The sequence below is a fragment of the Desmodus rotundus genome, chromosome 7, assembly GCF_022682495.2.
Source record: "Desmodus rotundus isolate HL8 chromosome 7, HLdesRot8A.1, whole genome shotgun sequence".
Taxonomy (NCBI): Eukaryota; Metazoa; Chordata; class Mammalia; order Chiroptera; family Phyllostomidae; genus Desmodus; species Desmodus rotundus.
In genome coordinates this window covers 117,421,477-117,439,596 of record NC_071393.1, presented here as the reverse complement: position 1 = coordinate 117,439,596, position 18,120 = coordinate 117,421,477, and the positions used below count along the sequence as shown (strand labels likewise).

Genomic DNA, 18,120 nt, shown 5'->3' with positions numbered 1-18,120 from the left:
CTCTTAGAAGAACACATCCAGGGCAAAGCCTCGTGAAATTAAATTTGGCAATGATTTCTTGAATACGACGCCAAAGGTACAGACAACAAGAGAAGACAAATTGGACTTCATAAAAATTAAAACCTTTTGTGCCCCAAAGGACACCATCAACAGAGTGAAACCGGAGAAACTATCTGCAAATTATATATCTGATAAGGCATTAATATCCGAAACATACGGGGGCCTCCTAAAACTCCACAGCAACAACACAGCAAACAACCTGATTAAAAAATGGGCAAACTACATGAACAGATATCTCTCACAAAAAAGAAAAAGACACATGAAAGGCCAATGAGCACGTGAAAAGATGCTCAATGTCACTAATCACTAGGGAGATGCAAATCAAAACTGCAATGAGTTGCCACTTTACATCCATCAGGATGGGTACTATCAAAAAAACCCCTCAGCAGATAAATTTTGGTGAGGATGTAGAAAAACTAGACCCTTTGTTCTCTGTTGATGGGAATGTCATATGGTACGGCCACTGTGGAAAACGTTATGGCACGCAGCAGAGAGAAAGAAGGAGCTTATACCCTTTGCAACAGCATGGATGGAACTGGAGAGCATTATGCTAAGTGAAATAAGCCAGGCGGTGAGGGACAAATACCATATGATCTCACCCTTAACTGGAACATAATCAATAGAAGAAAAAAGCAAACAAAATACAACCAGAAACATTGAGGTTGGGAACAGTCTAGCAGTGGCCAGGGGGGAGTGGGGTGGGGCAGTGGGAAGAGGGGATTGCAGGAACTATTATAAAGGATACATGGACAAAATCGGGGGGGATGGTGGAGGTGGGGGAGGGAGGTGGGTTCAGCTGGGTGGGGTGGAGGGATGGGGAGAAAAGGCATAGAACTGTAATTGAATAACAATTAAAAAAAAAAAGAAAACGTTATGGCATTTTCTGAACAAAATTAAAAATGGAATTACCATATGACCCAGCAACTCCACTCCTGGGCATATCCAGAAGAATTGAAAGCAGGACCTCATAGAGATACTGGCACCCTCACATTCAGAGCAGCACTACTCACAATAGCCGACGTGTAGAAGCAACCCAGGTGTCCATCGGCAGATGAATAAATAGGCAAAGTGTGGCCTATACATACATACACTGGAATATCACTCAGCCTCAACAAGAAGGAAATTCTGACACATGCTACTACATGGACAAAACCTGAGGACATTATGCGAAGTGAAATAAGCCCGTCATAAGAGGACAGACCCTGCATGGTCCCGCCTATCGGAGGAACCCGGAGCTGTCAGATTCACAGAGGCAGGACCGCTGTGATTGCTGGGGGCTGTGGGGAGGGGCTGGGGACCTATTGTCGGATGGCTGCGGAGCTTCAGTTTTACCAGGTGAGAAGGGTTCTGAAGGTGAATAAAGGTTATGACTGCACAACAGGTGAATGAACTTAAATTGCTGAGCTGATGCTTCAAACTGGTTAGGATGGTAAATTTTATGTTATATGTATTTTACCACAATTAAAAAAAAAACCTTGCCCTGGCTGGTGTGGCTCAGCAGACTGAGTGCCAGCCTGCAAACCAAAGGGTCGCCAGTTTGATTCCCAGTCAAGGCACATGCCTGGGTTGCGGGCCAGGTTTCCAGTGGGGGCGATGTGTGAGAGGCAACCACACATTGATGTTTCTCTCCCTCTCTTTCTCCCTCCCTTCCCCTCTGTCTAAAAGTAAATAAATAAAGTCTTAAAAAAAAAGACCCTGGCAAACAAAACAAAACAATACTGTAAAACAAACTGTCAACCATTTAATTTTAAAAATTCTTTATGTTTTTGAGTATATAGTATATACTTCTGATTCAAATGTTAAAATGTATATAAAAGTATGCAAAAAAAAAAAGCACAAATATTAGAGAGAGACCTGGTTCAAATCCCAGTGCAGCCACCCTGCAGCTGTGTGGCCTAGGACAAATTGTTTAGCTCCTTTGGGACCAATCTTTCTCATCTGTAAATTGGGGGAAATAACAGTACCTACTTCCTAGGGTTACTGAGTATGAGAAGGACCAGTGAGCATAGAGCACCAAGCATGGCGCCTGCTTCATAGTGTGCACTCAATAATAGAACTATCTCCTCCTCCCCTCCACTTCCTCTCCCTCCTCCCTCTTCGCCCCCCTCCCCCTCCACAGCAGCACAGCCTGTATTCTTCCCGTGGAGTCAGGTTAGAAAGCCATGCCTCGCTTAGCATCAGTATCCTTTCACTGCGATTTAACAAGTGTCTCTGTTTTCACAGCCACCTGTACAATTCCCCCCTTTGACTCGTGTGAGAATAGAAATCTTCTAAGGAGTTTCCAGGCCTGTCAGAGAGAAATGGAAAAGCTGGCAAAGCCTCACCCTGACTCAGGGTCCATGCCCCTGGTGGGACAGGCAGGCAGCCATGGATGCAAAACACACAGGCCTGTTGGTTGAAAGCCTTTGCCAAGTGCTGGCACAGGCCAGGCAGAATGAGCCTCTGGTACTGAAGGACAATGGGCCCTCTGCCTGGCAGCCAGGATGGGCCCCTGAGAGGGACAGAAACATAAGCCCCCCAGGGGCTGAAAGCACAGCTGTAAGGTCATCCACCCCAGGCCTGGCTCCCCCAGCCCAGGCAGCTGCCAAAAGCTGGGGAGAGGTCCTGGAGGCTGGGCTGGTGCTGGCCCCAGGCATGGCGGCTCCAGCAGATGGTGGCCTGTGTACCCCAGAACCTTACCTACACCCAGGGACACAAACATGCCAGGCCCTGGAAAGAGCTGCTGTGCTTTCTTCCCTACCCTGTGCGTGGTGCAGCCAGAGAAGAGGGCAACTTGGCCTGAAGGTGGAGGAGGAGCGGACCATCATGTGGTGTCAAACATCTTACAAAGCAAACCTCATGTCTACTCCCTTCCCAGGTCTGTAATCAAATTCTTGAGTCAGCAGGGTTTTAGACTAGGGTTTTCTGTTACTGTCGTTAGTAACAGAACGGCCTCCACAGCGACAGGTTTGTATCCATGAAAACCCAACTCATTGTCCTCGAACTTTGGCCACCTAGCCAGGGGGAAAGGAGAGCTCCTGAGCTCACCCCGAGCTCATGCTTCCTCCTGCCTCATCTCATTTAATTCTTACAATGACCCCACAATTCTGGATTTGGTCATCCCCTTTGCACGTGTGAGAAAACTGAGCACAAAGAGGCAGATGAACTTGCCTGAAACCAGAAAGCAAAGAAGCTGAAGAACCCAACTTTGAACCCAGGTTTGCCTTACTCCAAAGTTGGGGATTTGCCATCCCCTGTGCTGGCATCTGGACATCACTGGGCCCTGCAGTGTCTTTTTCATGTTGACAGTGCAGAGCACAGAGAGAGGGCTGAGGGCGGACTTATAGGGGCATTTGATGCGGGCATGCAAGGAGGCGCTGAGCAGCTTGTACACAGAGCGTGAACGCATGTATCCGTGAACACAGATGTGAACAGGTATGTGCTCTGGGTACACGGAGACCTCATGGGAATCTGTAAAGGATGTTGGCCATGCAGAATGGGGGGGGGTACTTCACTCTTGGGCTTTATATCACTAGGGCAACTTCAGGGAACAAGCAACGTAAAATAACTGAAAGATGGTATAGGGCTGCGGGAAGAAGCAGGGTGGATGTGCGTTACAAGGAGACGGATGAGAGGAGGGGACTAAGGAGGACACAGGAAGAGGCAGCAAGCCCCTGGGGACTGGGGTGAGTGGGCAACCCAGACTCACCAGGCCAGCATGCCTTCAGGTACCCTAGTGTTCTCAGAATTGGGACCAAGCCCTACTGGTTTGAGATAAGGACTATGGAGGCAACCAGGCTTGAGTGTGAAAGTCATCTTTTCCATTTCATAGGTCTGCAATGCCCTCAGGAAGGCTGATGCAGTAGCCTGGGTTCCTTCTTTCAGCTCTAAATTGGAGATACCAAGCCCTGCAGGGAGATGACAAAGACTTTGTCGCAAACAGTCATAGCATGCTGGACTCTACCCAGGGTGGGGAGATAACTGTCCTCAGGAATGTGATTAGCATCCCAAGAGCCAATGCGGGAGGACTGATCGAGGCTGGAGATGAGGGGTCTCCCACCAGTGGCGAGAGACCCCCTCATCCCCAGCCTTGCTCCCTCAATAAGAAACCGTGTGGTGGGTCATGCTCAGTGCAGCCCATGCAGGATGGAGGGACACACAACATCCAGCAAGATACTGGGGTGCTACTGGTGGCAGAGGGGTCAGGGAGCACCAATGTAAAGTTTGTAAAGTAGATGGAGCTCTCAGAAGACAAAGGCAAGAAAGATGGCACGCGGAAAGAGTATGGTGCGGCAAAGACAAAACTGGAAACAAAGGGAACAAAACCATCATCTGTGATTGACTCAAGTGGAAAAGGCGGTGGGTGGGGGTGCAGGGAAGATGCAGCCATGATGAGGCAGGAGAAACCAGGAACACGCTTTCTGAAAGGGGAGCCCACTTCACGGTGGCTTTTAAAAGCTGCCCATCTCAGCCACAGATAAGGTCTACATTTTACCAACAGCGTTTCCAGCTCCTCTGGAGAGGTTTTAAAAACTGATTAGGGGAAAGCAAGACTGTGAGTAGTGCAAAGGAGAGCACGGTGTGTTTCATGGGGGACTCGCTGGATGGAAACATCCACATTGCAGGGATAATATTATAAGGAGGCACGGATGTGGGGAATAAAAGCTAAGAGCTGTAGGCCCTCGCGGATGAGTCTGCTCATAGGAACACCTGACACTTTTCAAAGATTAGTAAAAACGCTAAATTTTTTTCAATGTTGGTCCAAGTTCAGTGCTTATGTAAATGACACAGAAGGGTATTGCTGGGGCTTTGGGGGTTGCCTGCTTGACTCAGCCCTGTGGCGTGTCGTCAAAGGCGACAGCAGGTCATAGTCCTTACCACCCAGGGGACCTTAAGCAAGAACCCTCACCTCAGTGCCTCCATCTCCTCTTCCATAAAATGGGGATAATAATGCTACCTACATCTTTCAGTCACTGCAAAGATAAAAAATAAACTGTGCAAAGTTTCTAAACAGAGCTGGTCCTTCATCAATGCCTTTCTTTCTCCCATGCTGAGAAGGGCAGATGCAGAGGGGAGACACATGGAGAAGTCAAGAAACCAGGCAAGCATTGAGCGACAACGTAAGGAAACAGGAAAGAAATGCTTCGAGGCAATGTCATGCTTGGATACCAGGTAATGCCAAGTAGCATCAACATGCGGTGAGATCGTGGTCGGGGAAAAAGTGGGCTCCTCCGCAATATGGTGCGCAAGACGGAGCCTGAAGAGTGGTTAAGGCTTTAAATTCAGAATGTGGTGAATCTGCGATGTGAAAACTGCTGGTTAAAGAAAATATGAGGGCTTAAGGGAGAGAACAAAGCATGTCCCCAGGCTCAGTATGGAAATGACAGAGACCCCAGACCACCCGAACGGTGGAAGTCCAATTGTAGAAACTGTTCTTCTGGGACCTTCCGGTGGAAGGCTCGGAAAGGCCCGAGATCAAGAGTCCGACATGTAAAGGCATCACTTTCTAAGTCGTGTGAAATGGCAGACAGATGTGAAAAGGGGCACAGGGATCAAGAGAAGTAGAGTTAGGGACTTAGGGGAGAATATTTTAGAAATAAGTTAGACACAGCGAAAAGAATTGCCACATAATGATTAGTGATAAAATCAAGGCCATTTAGTCAAAAATAACAAAAAAATCTTTACGAGGAATCACATAGGGACCCAGAAGATGGATAAGGGATACTTTGTGCTCTGAGGTCTCTTTATTTAGCAAGTCTCCAAATGTAATATTTTTAAATTAATAGCATATGATAGAGAGGGAAAAAAGAACAGAAATAGACAGTACAATGGTCATGGAGAGAGGTAGGCATGGCAGTTGGAAAATAATGTCATTCCTCAAAGGTGTTTTCAGTGGGTTTGTTTAGGCAACTCCATTTACATATTATGGTAAAAAGATTTTCTAGTTCACACCGTGGAGGCCTGAATCACCACCCCTGACCAATGAGGGTGGACACAACGGGTCAAAATTCAAGCCAGGCCTATAGCATTTCTGGAAACAGCATAGCTCATTCTGGGTTGGGGAGGCTGGCATTTACCTGCATCATTTCCTTCATTAATACATACAAAACGTCCAGCCACTGTGCACAGAGCCTTCATTCTGGGGGTCGGGGCGGGGGGGCATGGACTACCATGCACACAGCTGTGATCCATGTAGGTCACTGCCTGGGTGGGGCACAGAGAAAGTTCACAGCTGGACCCAGAGGAGCACCTGGAGGCCACTGGCCCACCATTCCTTCTACAGGGAAAGAATCAGAGGCAGGGGATCCAGCGGCTTGGACAAAGCCACCAGGCAGTGGCAGAGCTCGCACCAGAGTGGGAGGCTTCGGGAAGTTAACCCAAAGTCTTGCTCAGTACGCTGCTGTGAAAACCAGTTTTACGTTCATAAGCGGTGTCTGACTACATCAGCAGAGGGTCCTATTTCAAGGTAATATTTCTGATATTTTTAGCAAGTAGACTCCAAAGATTTCATTGTAATGCACCCACCTGCCTTGTTTCTGCCTCCATTCCCCACTTTCAATGATGAGGCAAAGGTACCGAAAATCAATGGGGAAGAAAGCAAGTGAGGAACCTGGGAAGCCGAGGCAAACACGCACACCTGGCAGACGGGTAGGCAGAGTACTGTAACAGGCGTGTATTCCTCTCCCGAAGAGGCTACTTCTCATTCCCACGCACCTCTTACGTCTGACCCCTGGGCCACGCATGGCATCTGTTGCATGCTTCAGATCCTGTCTCTCGAATATTTCTGAGCACACTTCCCTCGTCAATGCTGCTGGCTGTCCAGATCCACCAGGACAGCTCATTAGACTGCGTCGGCTTTGCTTTGAACCTTCTCTCGCTCAGGGCAGAGAACCGGTGAGGATTTCCTATGAGAAAAATTGCCCCCACCATGTTTCTGTCGCCCGAGAGTAAAGCCTGAACTTGTAGGGACTAATATTCATCTCCTGATCTTTTTCCCTTGGGCTCAAAGTGGTGCTTGGTTCCCACTGGCTTCCAAAGGAGCAGCAGCAGATGGGCATCCAAAGGCAGAATTAACTCAAGAGCCATTACAGGAGGGTGTTCTCAAGTGAGTGCCCCAGAGTAAACAGTAATTACACTTTCCTTCAAGATTACTCTCAGCCCGAGACAGGGAAAACGGAGAGTCATGGATGGCTGACCACAATACCCCTAACGTGCACTCGTACGTGCAGACGCACAGGCTGGTCCCAAGTCTGGGTTGGGAGTTCTCCCCTAAGAGCGTGATGTCGGTGCTACAAGTCCCTCGAAATAGGCAATCACCTCTTCCCCCGCCCTAGGCATTAGAAATCGCCCTTACTTACTCTCATTCCTCTTTCCCTGCTAAGTACTCCCTACAGATACGCCATCAAGGATGTGGAGAGCCAGCAGTCCCCGCTTAGTTACGCTGCACAGGGAGGAGGAACTGGCCCTTTGCAGAAAATACAGTCCAGCAACTCCACAACTTAGGGGCACATGAGACAACCCATTTAAACCATTTCCAACCTTCCCACCTGGACTTGGACTTCCAGCCTTCAGCAGCCCTCTGTGCTAGGCTGTGGCGAGCTGACCTCCACAAGAGGTGATAGGCTTGGCCGGATCCCCCCCAGCTCCAGACAGGCACTGGGAGGAAGCTCACTTGGTTTTGGGATGTGGAAATGCAGGGAACCGTGGAGGACCAGGGCATGTCTGTGCTGCACCCCTAGAGCAGCACCTTCTGCTGCATTTGTAAGTGGCTCAGGGGGACTTGTGGAGGAATGTAGGGACTTTGCACACCTCCTCCCTCTTGGCCTTTCAGGCACAGGGCTGCAGAAAATGATTACAACAGCCATATCATCGTCGTGGTCGTTGTTAACGGCAGTGGAGCCCAGAGTTTACGGTCTAGCTCTAGCAGGTACTGTTCAAGGGCCCGGACGCGCGTTTCCTTTAGTCTCCACGACAACCCCACAAGGAAGGTGCTCGTATCACAGCCATTATACCGGTGAGCAAGCTGAGTGTGGGGAACTCCGTCTCCTCATCTTTGGGTCACAGCTAGTACAAGGTGGACATGGGTCCAGGAGCGGGGCTCTAACGCCCACTTACTGCCCAAGCTCCTCCATGGAAATCACTGTGCAGGGGAGTCCGTCTAAAACTGGCAAGCACTCCATTCTTAAAGGAAAACTTATGCTCCAACTCTCAGCCCCAAGCCAACCTTGTGAGACACGCAGAGCAGGTTTCAGTCTCCCATTGTGGGCAAAGAAACGGAGGTGCAGCAAGGTGAAGGACTTGCTGAGGTCGCCTTGTTGGGAAATTGTCTCCCCAAATCTGTGCTCCTTTCTGAGCAGCTGCGAAAGGGCTTTGAGCAAACCCTGAGGACAGGCACCTGGCACTGGAGCCTCCCAGACATGTAGAGACCTAATGTGACACGTGGGACAGCAGATTGGGAGGGTGAGAATATTAGGACCACAGAGGCATGAAAAGGTGGTCTCTACAAATTAAACACAAAATTAAGAATGCAGAGTCGATAAGCAGAGCTGTTTCTGAACAAGTAGTTCAGACCAGTTTTCTGCTCCCTGCTCAGGTGTGCATGTAGGCAGGGAGGTGAGGAGAGAGAACAAGCTGAGGAAAATGATAGCTAATAGAGGCTGATGGATGGTGGTAAAGGCAGGAAGCCCAAGAAAAGCCATGTCTGGGCCCCAGGTCTTGAATTAAAGGGACACAGGCGGCTGACCTATGGCTACTGGTTATGGTAGGAACTCAACATACCAGATCCATCTTGACCAAGTTCTACAATGGAAACTCTCAGAGCTAGCAGGCCTGAGAGGTTTCTTCCAAGCCCTCATGTTACAATCATGGGGACCGAACCCCAACAGCATGTGTGCCTCAATCACCTCTGATCTGGAGGAGGCTGGGCTGGACCCGCCTGGTACCTACCCCTCAGTCCCTCTGAGCCACAGAGGAAACAGCCCTCAATATTGGGCCTCCCTTCGGGTGACTTTGTCTTTTAACTTTTTATTTCAAAATAATTCTAAATTCACAGGGAGTCACAGAGACAATGTATGGGGAGGTCCTGAGCACCCTTCCTCCTGCTTCTCCCAGCTGACTTGTCCACACAGCGCTCTAATATAACCACAGATATACGCGGTGTGATAGGTCTCTTGCTGAGACTGACTGACTTAGGAGCAAACAACCCGACCTTTGTCTCTCAGATCTTGTCCTATACCCCTCACTGCCATGAATCCAAACACCCCCCCCCTCACCCCCACACACCCCCACACCCCCACACCCTCCACACCCCCAGGGCCTAATCAGCAATGGTTTCACTCCTGAATATTGCTAGAAGGATCACAAAGCCAAGCCAATCAATTGTCTCAGCCGGCCACCAGCCCCCAAGAGATGCCTAGATTTTTCATTGCATCATTTAACCCTCGACATCCTGAGTTTTTACCCTGTCTTCCAAAAGAGCAGAAATCCTGTCCCGGGAAGAATCTGATACCGAAGGTAATGTTTCTATCTTGCCACCGTTCAAAAGCCTTGTCTGTGCTAATGGAAACAGACACTCTGGAACACTTCAGAAGGCAGGTCTCCCTCTTATGTGGACCCCCCTGGGACCAGCATGGTTAGAGCAAGAGGAGGAACAGCCAGAGCAGGCAGGGACAGCTGGGAAAGCAAGAGGGGAGAGTGTGACAAGTGAGGGAAATAGACACAGGAGAAACACCAGTTTAGCAATTAAATTTGACATCGACTTAGACAAAGCTCTGCACTGAGCAGAATAAAGTTCCTGGGAATGTTCGTGCACATCTGAATAAGGACACACCTCGTTTTCCTTTTTTTCTGGACGGGGAATGTGAAAGCAGGAGGGGCAGAGAGGAGTGTTTAGTCCTGGCACCTCCAACTCGCAGAGGACAGTGAGAAGAACACAGGGCACCTGGAATGTTTGGGTGGCACTGTGACTCACACTCCTGTCTCCTGCCTCAGCCAGGAAAGAAGTGGCTTCTCAGTGGGGAAAGCAAAGGACAGGGTTTGTTGCTTTGCAGCACAGAGCCCCTACACAGAGGCTCATAAGGGTTCGAGGGCACAGGGACAGGGGGCCGCCCACGAGAGGACACCTCTTCAGGAACTTCTGCGAGGCCCACTTGGCTCTTGGATTAATCTGTCAAGCGACCCGGATGAGAGAGAGTAGGACAGAGTTGTCACTGGCTGCCCTGAGAATATCCCTGTGACTTCACAGCCAGGACTGGCCTGGCCTGCTCTGTGGGCAGAGCCCAAACTGCCCCCTGAGAATGTAGGGTGGAGGGGAGTGCGGGGGTGACCCGGAGACCCAAGCACAAGACCGTCCATTGCAATGTGGGCCAGGGCCACGGGTGTTGACAGAAGTCTATTTCTACAGAGCAGACATAAGGCAGGTCTTCTTCCCCGGACGTAGGACTGCCGACCGAAGCCTGGCTCACATCCTCTGCTTTACCATAGTGGCTTAAAACCCCAAGTTCTTTCCAGGTTGGGGGGTTCCAGATATGCCTTGATCTCTGGCTTCTGAATGGAATAGCCCCCCTCAGAGGATGAAGCTGGAGGTCTTGCTGACATTGGACTCCGCTTTTTGACATTTAGGGAAAACAGCCTGCTGTGAACTGAATGTTTGTGTCCCCCCCAAGTTCATCTGCTGAAGCCCTAATCCCCAGGCTGATGGTGTTCGGGGGTGGGGCCTCGGGAGGTAATTAGGCTTAGATGAGCTCATGCAGGTGGGGCCCCCGTGATGGCATCAGGGTCCTCAGAAGAAGAGGAAGACAGCGGAGCTGAGCTCTCCCCCCAGTGAGGACACGGTCAGAAGGAACCCATCTGCGTACAAAGAGGGGCCTCACCCAAACCCAACCATGCTGGCATCCTGATCCTGGACCAGCCTCCAGAACTGTGAGAAAATAAATGTCTGTTGTTTAAGCAACCCAGTTTATGCTATTTTGTCACAGCAGCCTGAGCTATCTAAGACATAGCCCCTTAGAGGGAGGTGAAGGGACCTGTTTTTATTTTTTATATATACATGTTTTTATTTTTAGAGGGAGGGGAAGAAAGGGAGAAAGACGGACATCGATGTGCAAGAAAAACATCAATTGGCTGCCTCTCGCATGCCTCCAACTAAGGGACCTGGCCCGCAACCCAGGCGTGTGCTCCTGACAGGAAATTGACCAGGTAACCTTTCGCTCTGTGGGAAGATGCCCAACCTCTTGAGCTGTGCCAGTCAAAGTGGGACCTGTTTTTAGTGATGTGACACGAGAAGTGACTGCTCTGTGCTGAGCAAACAAAAGTCTAACACATTGGACAAAGGGCTAACACTTCATATGCACTTCATCTTCCCAACACCCCTCTACGGAAGGTTCTAGAATTATCCCCAGGAAGCAGATGGGAACATAGAGACCATTAAGGGCTCACAGCTGAGAGAAGGGGGTGCTGGCATTTGAACCCTGGCTGTCGGACGCTCTCACCCACAGCTCTGTGTGGTCTGTGGGAAGCACGGTACCTGTTGGGGTGAGAGGGCAGGAATGGTCAACCATGATCTGGGCTTACTAAGGGGAATGAAATGTGGCCACGCTCTTGGTCCGAGGCTGGTGCTGTCGGGGAGACCCACAGAAGCAATCACAACATGGGGGTGATGCGATAGTGAAGGGAGGCCAGCCAGGGGTTCCAGAAAGAGGGGGACAGCAGTCACATGAGAAAGGCTACGGAGAAAAATTGCCAAAGACGTAAGTGCCACCTTGATGCTAGAAAGGGCAAATGCATGAGGACTAACAGGCCACCGAGCATGAAGCTCTAAGAGGAAGACACCCACGGACAGGGGAAACGAGGAGCCGGAGGCCCAGAGATAGAAAGTCGGCCGTCTGGTACCTCCGCTGACCCTGTGGAGCAGGAACAAAGGGCCCAAGTGAAAGGCCTAGAAACTGCCCAGTCGGTAAGTGGCAGAGAAAAGAACAGGTGTCCACAGTCATTCAGAACCCTCCTGTCCCAGGGACCCCGGGTATTCCTTTCCAGGCCGGAGAAGGAAACAGCACTCCAGGAGATGCAGGGCACGTTGTGTGGGCCATCTGGCTCCCACATTCCCCTCTCCTCTACCGCACCCCAGAGAATGAGGCGAGAGAGCAGCCAGAGCGCACGTAGAGAGCTCAGACACCTGACCTCACTTTGCCTTGACTTTGCTTGACCTTGATGGCCAAGTCACTCCTCGCCTTCTCTGGTGAAAGATCAGGGAGTCCTTGACCTGTTTGCTCCTGGGCACAATGAACCAGGTGGGCTTTGAGGTCCTGGTGAGCATAGAGCCCCGAGCAGAGGGAGAGCAGAGTGCCGAGGGACCCAGCCAATCACAGAGCAAAGGGGCAGAGAGGGGCTTGTGAATGTGCTCTTCAAGGGGAGCTGGCCCTCAGCATTTTGCAGGCAGGACCAAATGGGGTGGATCCTCTCCCCCACAACCCCAGTTCCACCAGGCAGCGGGGGAACTCTCCAGCTACTGGTAAATTGAGCCATACTCCGACTGTCTCCACGTTCTCACCTCCGGACTGGAGGAGGAGAATTAATCTGGGGAGTTACAGGCACACAGCCCCTCCAGGCCCTTGGTGAACCGAGGACCCCAGTCTGCTGCAGGGGACTTTTTTCTGAGCACATCAGCTGACTCTGGCTTCAAAGCTTCAGCCCACAGTTTCCATTTTCGCTCTGTGAACCGGTTCCCCTCTCGCCCCACCTTCCACTTTGCTGAAGTTGTACAGCAGCCTGAAAATGCTGATGGCTTAACTGGTTTAATTTTTTTCCCCAGCAGCCCTGAGGGGATTTAACTCTTTCCTCCTGCAGAAACCCTGCTTTTGGAGTTGAATGTTTAAACTCTCACTGGGAGACTCATAAATATTCGGAGTCACTCTCTCCCTCTCTGTTTGATTAGGAAATGAGCCTTTAACTCAATGTAATCCCCAAGCCATTAACAAAAAAGCCCTCAACAGCTCCACTATTAGAATTTCACTCTTAACCCGCTGAGGATTGAATTAGATTAACATAACTACCCACAATCTGAGTTTATTTTCTGTGCCAGATAGAAATGTGTTTTTTCAGGAAAGGCGAGAAGGGGGAGGAAAGGGTGGGGGGAGAGAGCAGGAGGATAATGAAATGTAAAAATAGAGATAAGAAAAAGATGGACAGATACAGTGCCAAACGAGGTGGTGGAGAGAAAGAGCTGTGCGTGGTCTTTGGTTTCAAAACCCTGCCAGCTGCCATCTTTTATTTATGGGGTATTTGGAGAGACCCCAGCTATGCCAAATTGTTTGAATTAGAGGAGCACTTTCCATGGATTTGTGATTCCTTCTTCCTCGAGATTGATGGCCCTGCACCTGAGCCTGCTGTATTCCAAAGCACCTGTTCATTGGCACCCACTGTCCCCAATTTGGGAGGAGGCTGGGGCTGGGTTTCCGCGTGCTGGGGTGGGAGGGAGGGACACATAAAACAACCGTACGTTTACATTCGGAGAAATAAACAACCACAAGGATGGAATGGGTTAGATTTTGCAGACATGAAGTCACAGACAGCCCCATGACCAATTGCATTTAAAAAATCAGTTGGGAGAAAAGATGAGTTTGTTGGGAGCTCAGTCCACATAAAATTAATCGGTATTGAAGCAGAAACTAAGTAATCAGAGGCTGCCTTATGCAAATGTCTTGAAGTTCCCCCCAATTGCATCTCTATCACTAAGCCCAAAGGGGGGGGAAAAAAAAACCCCACATCCCAGACTTCAGGAGGAAAGCCAGGCCCTCCATCACACTGCCAAACAAGCCCCATCCCACCGAAAAGCATCCACAGGTAGCCAAAGGAAGGAGCAGTTCTTGCCTAAATGTTCCAACAAATATTCTTCTCTCTCAACTGCTAACACTAATGAGAACGCAGAACTTGTTCCAAAAGGAGCCTCTCCCACTGCACTTCACCACGGGCCAGCGGGCTCCAGGGTGCGTGCTGACAGCGGAGGGAATGGTTTGCTCTTGTGTTAAAAGGTTAAAAAATGCCACACCTTCTCTAAAAAGCCACTGAGATCTGAAAGTCCTAGGATAGTTTAATTTTGCAAACAGCTGACTGCTGTGATTTCTGAATGCAATGTCTCAATCACTCGATTCACTTGAGCTTTAATTAACAATAACCCACCAAATCCCACTTCAGCATTATTATGGGGAACCTTAGCAGGGTATGTTTAGCAAAACAGAGTCCTTGGAAGAGAGAAATGAGAATGCGGCATGGATGGTAGGCTCAGCTCCTGTTTATTTTTCCCTTCATTTCTTGGATGTTACTTACCATACTAGGTTTTAAATAGTGACATCCCCCACCCCCTTCCATTTTCCAACATACTTATTCTGAATTTCTCCACCATTGAATGTGGACTTCCTACCTGAACATGCGAAGTTTACCTTCTAATTTTTTACTCCTTCCTGACACCCATTCTCCCCTCCAAAATAATAAATGAATGGGGTCAAGACAACAATAGCCCTAAATAAAATGCCGGTGGCCATAAAGAACCAAGGGGAGGAAAGCTGACGTTCACAAAGGTCAAAATGAAAATGAGATCCAATTGCCTCTAAACATGTGGGTCCCCATTATTCAACTGTCACCAAGCTAGATTTGCTGCTAAAACTATTTTGTCTTTAATCAGAAACAATCCAGACATACCTGTTTTGTTTAATGCTTTTAAATTATTGAAAACACTTCTGTGTTAGGATATTGTTTTCCGAAAAACATCAAGACGTAGTCCTTAGTGATAGAGTACATGGCCCGCACTGTATTCGTAAATAGAAACACAGGCATTATTAGACTTGTAAAAAGAATGAGATACATTTTAAAAGGTGTATATAATATACGTTAGACATCATCACATTTTCTTTTTCAAAATTCAGGGCTATCGTTCCTTTGTAAATAACACAGCAAACCTTCTCGAGTGCAGGGTTGTTATAATACTATGCAGCCTCCAGAAACTAAAATCCCACATGTCCCACAGGAAGCTTGCGGTGTGTTAGGTGTATGGACCACCAGACAGTGCCTGGCGACTGCCATCTCTGGGAGCCAGCAATGCGCTCACAGAGCCTGCACTCTGACCCTCTGCAACAAGCACGGCTGTGACAAGAATCGCGATGTTACGTTTCCTCCTTCAGGAAGGATGCAGCGATGCATCAGCAACGCTCCGGCACCTGCTTCACCCTTTCAGAGTCTCTTCTTCCCCTAGCCCCTCCCAAGGCCCCCTTTCCGGGTGAAGAAAATACACCAAATGAGTGAGCCAACGGAAGCCTGTAAGGTAAGACAAATCCTCAGTCTCATCTGGACTTCTCAAAGCAAACTCACTCCGTGGGGGGAAAAAGTCATTTTCCTTTGAGGCACTATAGAAAAGCTGGCCACGGGGACGGTCACGAACCCCCCTGAACCCGGAAGCTCCCAGACTGAGCCCGGACCTGCCGGGAGCCCTCCATCACCACCTGTCCTGTGTGCACCGAGTGTCCCTCTGTAACCTTCCCAGCTCACCCAACGCCTGAGCTGCCAGCAAATAAAAGTTTTCACGCTGGGAGACATACCCACCCCGCTGAGCCGCATGGAAACTTTCCCTTGCCCTTTTGATTTACTTACTTTTTCTCAGCGAAAACAAACAAAATAAAAGGGAACCCACTGATTCCAAATGAGTTTGTGAAACTGTCCCACCAGCCATTCCCCGTCCCTCTGACCTTCCCATGACAGTCTGCAAAAGGCAGCGCTTCCCTCTCAGCCACCCAGAGATGCTTTACAGTGTGGGAAGCCAGGATGAAAGAGCAGGCATGGGGAGATATTTTTATCCATTTAAAACAGAGTGAGAGAGAGGGAGAGAGAGCGCAAAAGAGAGAAGGGGTGTGTGTAGGGAAAAGGACAGGAAGGTACAGGGCGGATTCTGGGCAGAGAAGGGGAAAGTTGTGGTACTCACATGCTTGGGGCTGGGAGAGGACTGGGCTGGGTGGACTGTCTGCCCCTCAGGTGTTTCCAGTTGCTGATGACTTGCTGCTCAGCTCCTCCAGCACCAGCTGACAGTCCCCTGTCTGTGTCTCTTTGTGACTAAGGACACAGTACTCCCAACCTATAAATAGATCCCGACTCCGTGATTGATATAACAGGCAGCTGACAAAAAAAAAAAAAAATCCCACAACCATAACCAGGTCTTAAACAAAACAGCAAAAAGCTCTAGACTCTCAACTCCACCGAGCCCCATGCAGAGGACGAAGCCACTGATGGGCACTGGGAAGGGGAAAGCAAAATATACAATCAAAGGGAGGAGGACCTGGGGGGAGGACAAAAGCAGGGAGGGAAAGAGTGAAAGACAGTTACTTCTCCAGTGGTGGAGCAGTCCCTTGGGGTCACCGGAGCGCCGATGACTGAGGGTGGGCAGAGAGGGCAAGGGGAGGAGCCGGGGCAGGAGGTCCTGACCCCAGCAAGGAGAGGCCCCCAGATCCTGCGCCTGCGGCTCTGTCAGGCTGGAGTCAAAGCCCTGACTTGGGAGCATTCGTCAGCACAAGTGCTTTCCACGAAAGTTTCCACTCCTCCTGCCAGATCAGGAGGAAGGGAGGGAGCAGACAGAGCCTTCCTAGTGTGGGGGCCAGACAGGCTTCTTGGGGGACCTGCAGAAGGCTCCTGGAGGGCGAGGGGTTGGGATGGACTCAGAAGTCACCTGTGCCCTGTGAAGCAGGGTCCAGTGGGCCCCATCGCAGCATGTAGAGGGTGTTTAAAAGGCTAGGGGATGGCGTTCGTGACAGAAGAGTTGCCCGAGATTGAAAGGCCTTGGGGGTGCTGGTGTCTCCACTTTTTCCAGAACGATTTCCTAAGAGTCTAAATCGCCTGAAAAGTGTCTTCTTGGGGAAAGGAGCCCTGGTCTTTGGGATGCTGAAGAGTCTCTAAGAAACTCTGCCTGCCCCGGTTTCTGCAAAGGCGGGCCAGCTTCCCTGGGGCGGGCCAGCCCAGCTGTGAAAGCTGAGCCAGGGCGCAAAGTTTCCGGAAGATGGAAGAGTCGTGGAGAAACAATAGAAGTATGGGCTGTCCCACAACTAACCAGGTGAGTTCCCCATCACCCCTGGGCCTCCCGTCCTGTCATCTGGAGACCCATTTGCTTTGGTCACACAAGGGCCATCGGCCTTGATGTGCACACAGATTTAGGTGGAATTCCCAGTGACATTCCCCCTTCTAGAGGGACCATGGGACCAGCCCCTAAAGGTGAATCTCTCCTTCATGTTAGATCTAATTCTTTACTCTCCAGGTTAATAGAAACTAGGAGAATGGGACGGCACCCAGCCCATTCAGTAAGTTAATATGTAGACAGGTGAACACTTCCACGAGTAGTGGCGGTTGGAACACAGCCTCCAGGAGAGGAGAGCCTGTATTTGTCTTACTCACCATTGCATCCCTAGTGCTACCGTGATACCTGACACATAGTAAGACTTCCCTGAACATGGATTGGCTGAATGCATGAATGAGTGAGTGAGTGAGTGAATGAATGAGTAATGCCTAAGGTACGCGCCATTTGAATCATTCCTTTCTAGAGTCGTGTTCTCTCTAGAAGTGTGTGTACCCTGAGGGTGGCCCACGGAAAGGTAGAGAATCGGGAGTGGGCCTTCAGGCAGGTTTAGTCCAACTGACCCATCACTTACCCACAGTTTCATCTGAGAGCCACTGCGCTCTGGGTACCAGGCCAGGGTGGCCACCAAGCGCTGGCCCCTACTCAGGCCTGCGCACACACAGGGTCCTCAGTGAGTTTAGCTGCTACAGCCCTGCCAAGAGAGCTCTAGATTTCCCACGCTGCGGACTGAGGCTGTAACCCCTTCTGCACAAGTTCCCTGTCCACCACCAGGCTCCTTCTTAGGGGAAAACTTCTGAGGCAAACCGAGGACTTCCCTTCATTATTTGCTTTCTTTTAAAATTCTCCAGCTGTGCCCATTGGGATTCTCCCTGACCCCTCCCTGGTTTCTGCCAGAAATCAGGCACCAGTCTTTCCCTCTGTGGCTGCAGCTCCTCCTAGGGCCGCCCCAGCCTCTACTAGCACAGAGTCTTATC

The 18,120-nt window shown here is 50.0% G+C and overlaps 1 protein-coding gene across 2 annotated transcripts in view; it reads right to left on the bottom strand.

Moving 5' to 3' along the window:
- The window catches only part of ESRRB (estrogen related receptor beta), a 159,794-nt gene extending 143,513 nt beyond the window's left edge, over positions 1–16,281 (bottom strand). Inside the window, exon 1 of one of the 2 annotated variants that reach the window (XM_045202035.3) lies at positions 16,007–16,281. In XM_045202035.3, the coding sequence (XP_045057970.1) occupies positions 16,007–16,008 (2 nt within the window). In that variant the 5' untranslated portion in view covers positions 16,009–16,281. Of the gene's footprint in view, positions 1–14,733; positions 14,752–16,006 lie in introns of those variants that run through there. The other variant, XM_053928985.2, reaches the window with a different exon arrangement.
- Positions 16,282–18,120: the final 1,839 nt, after the last annotated feature.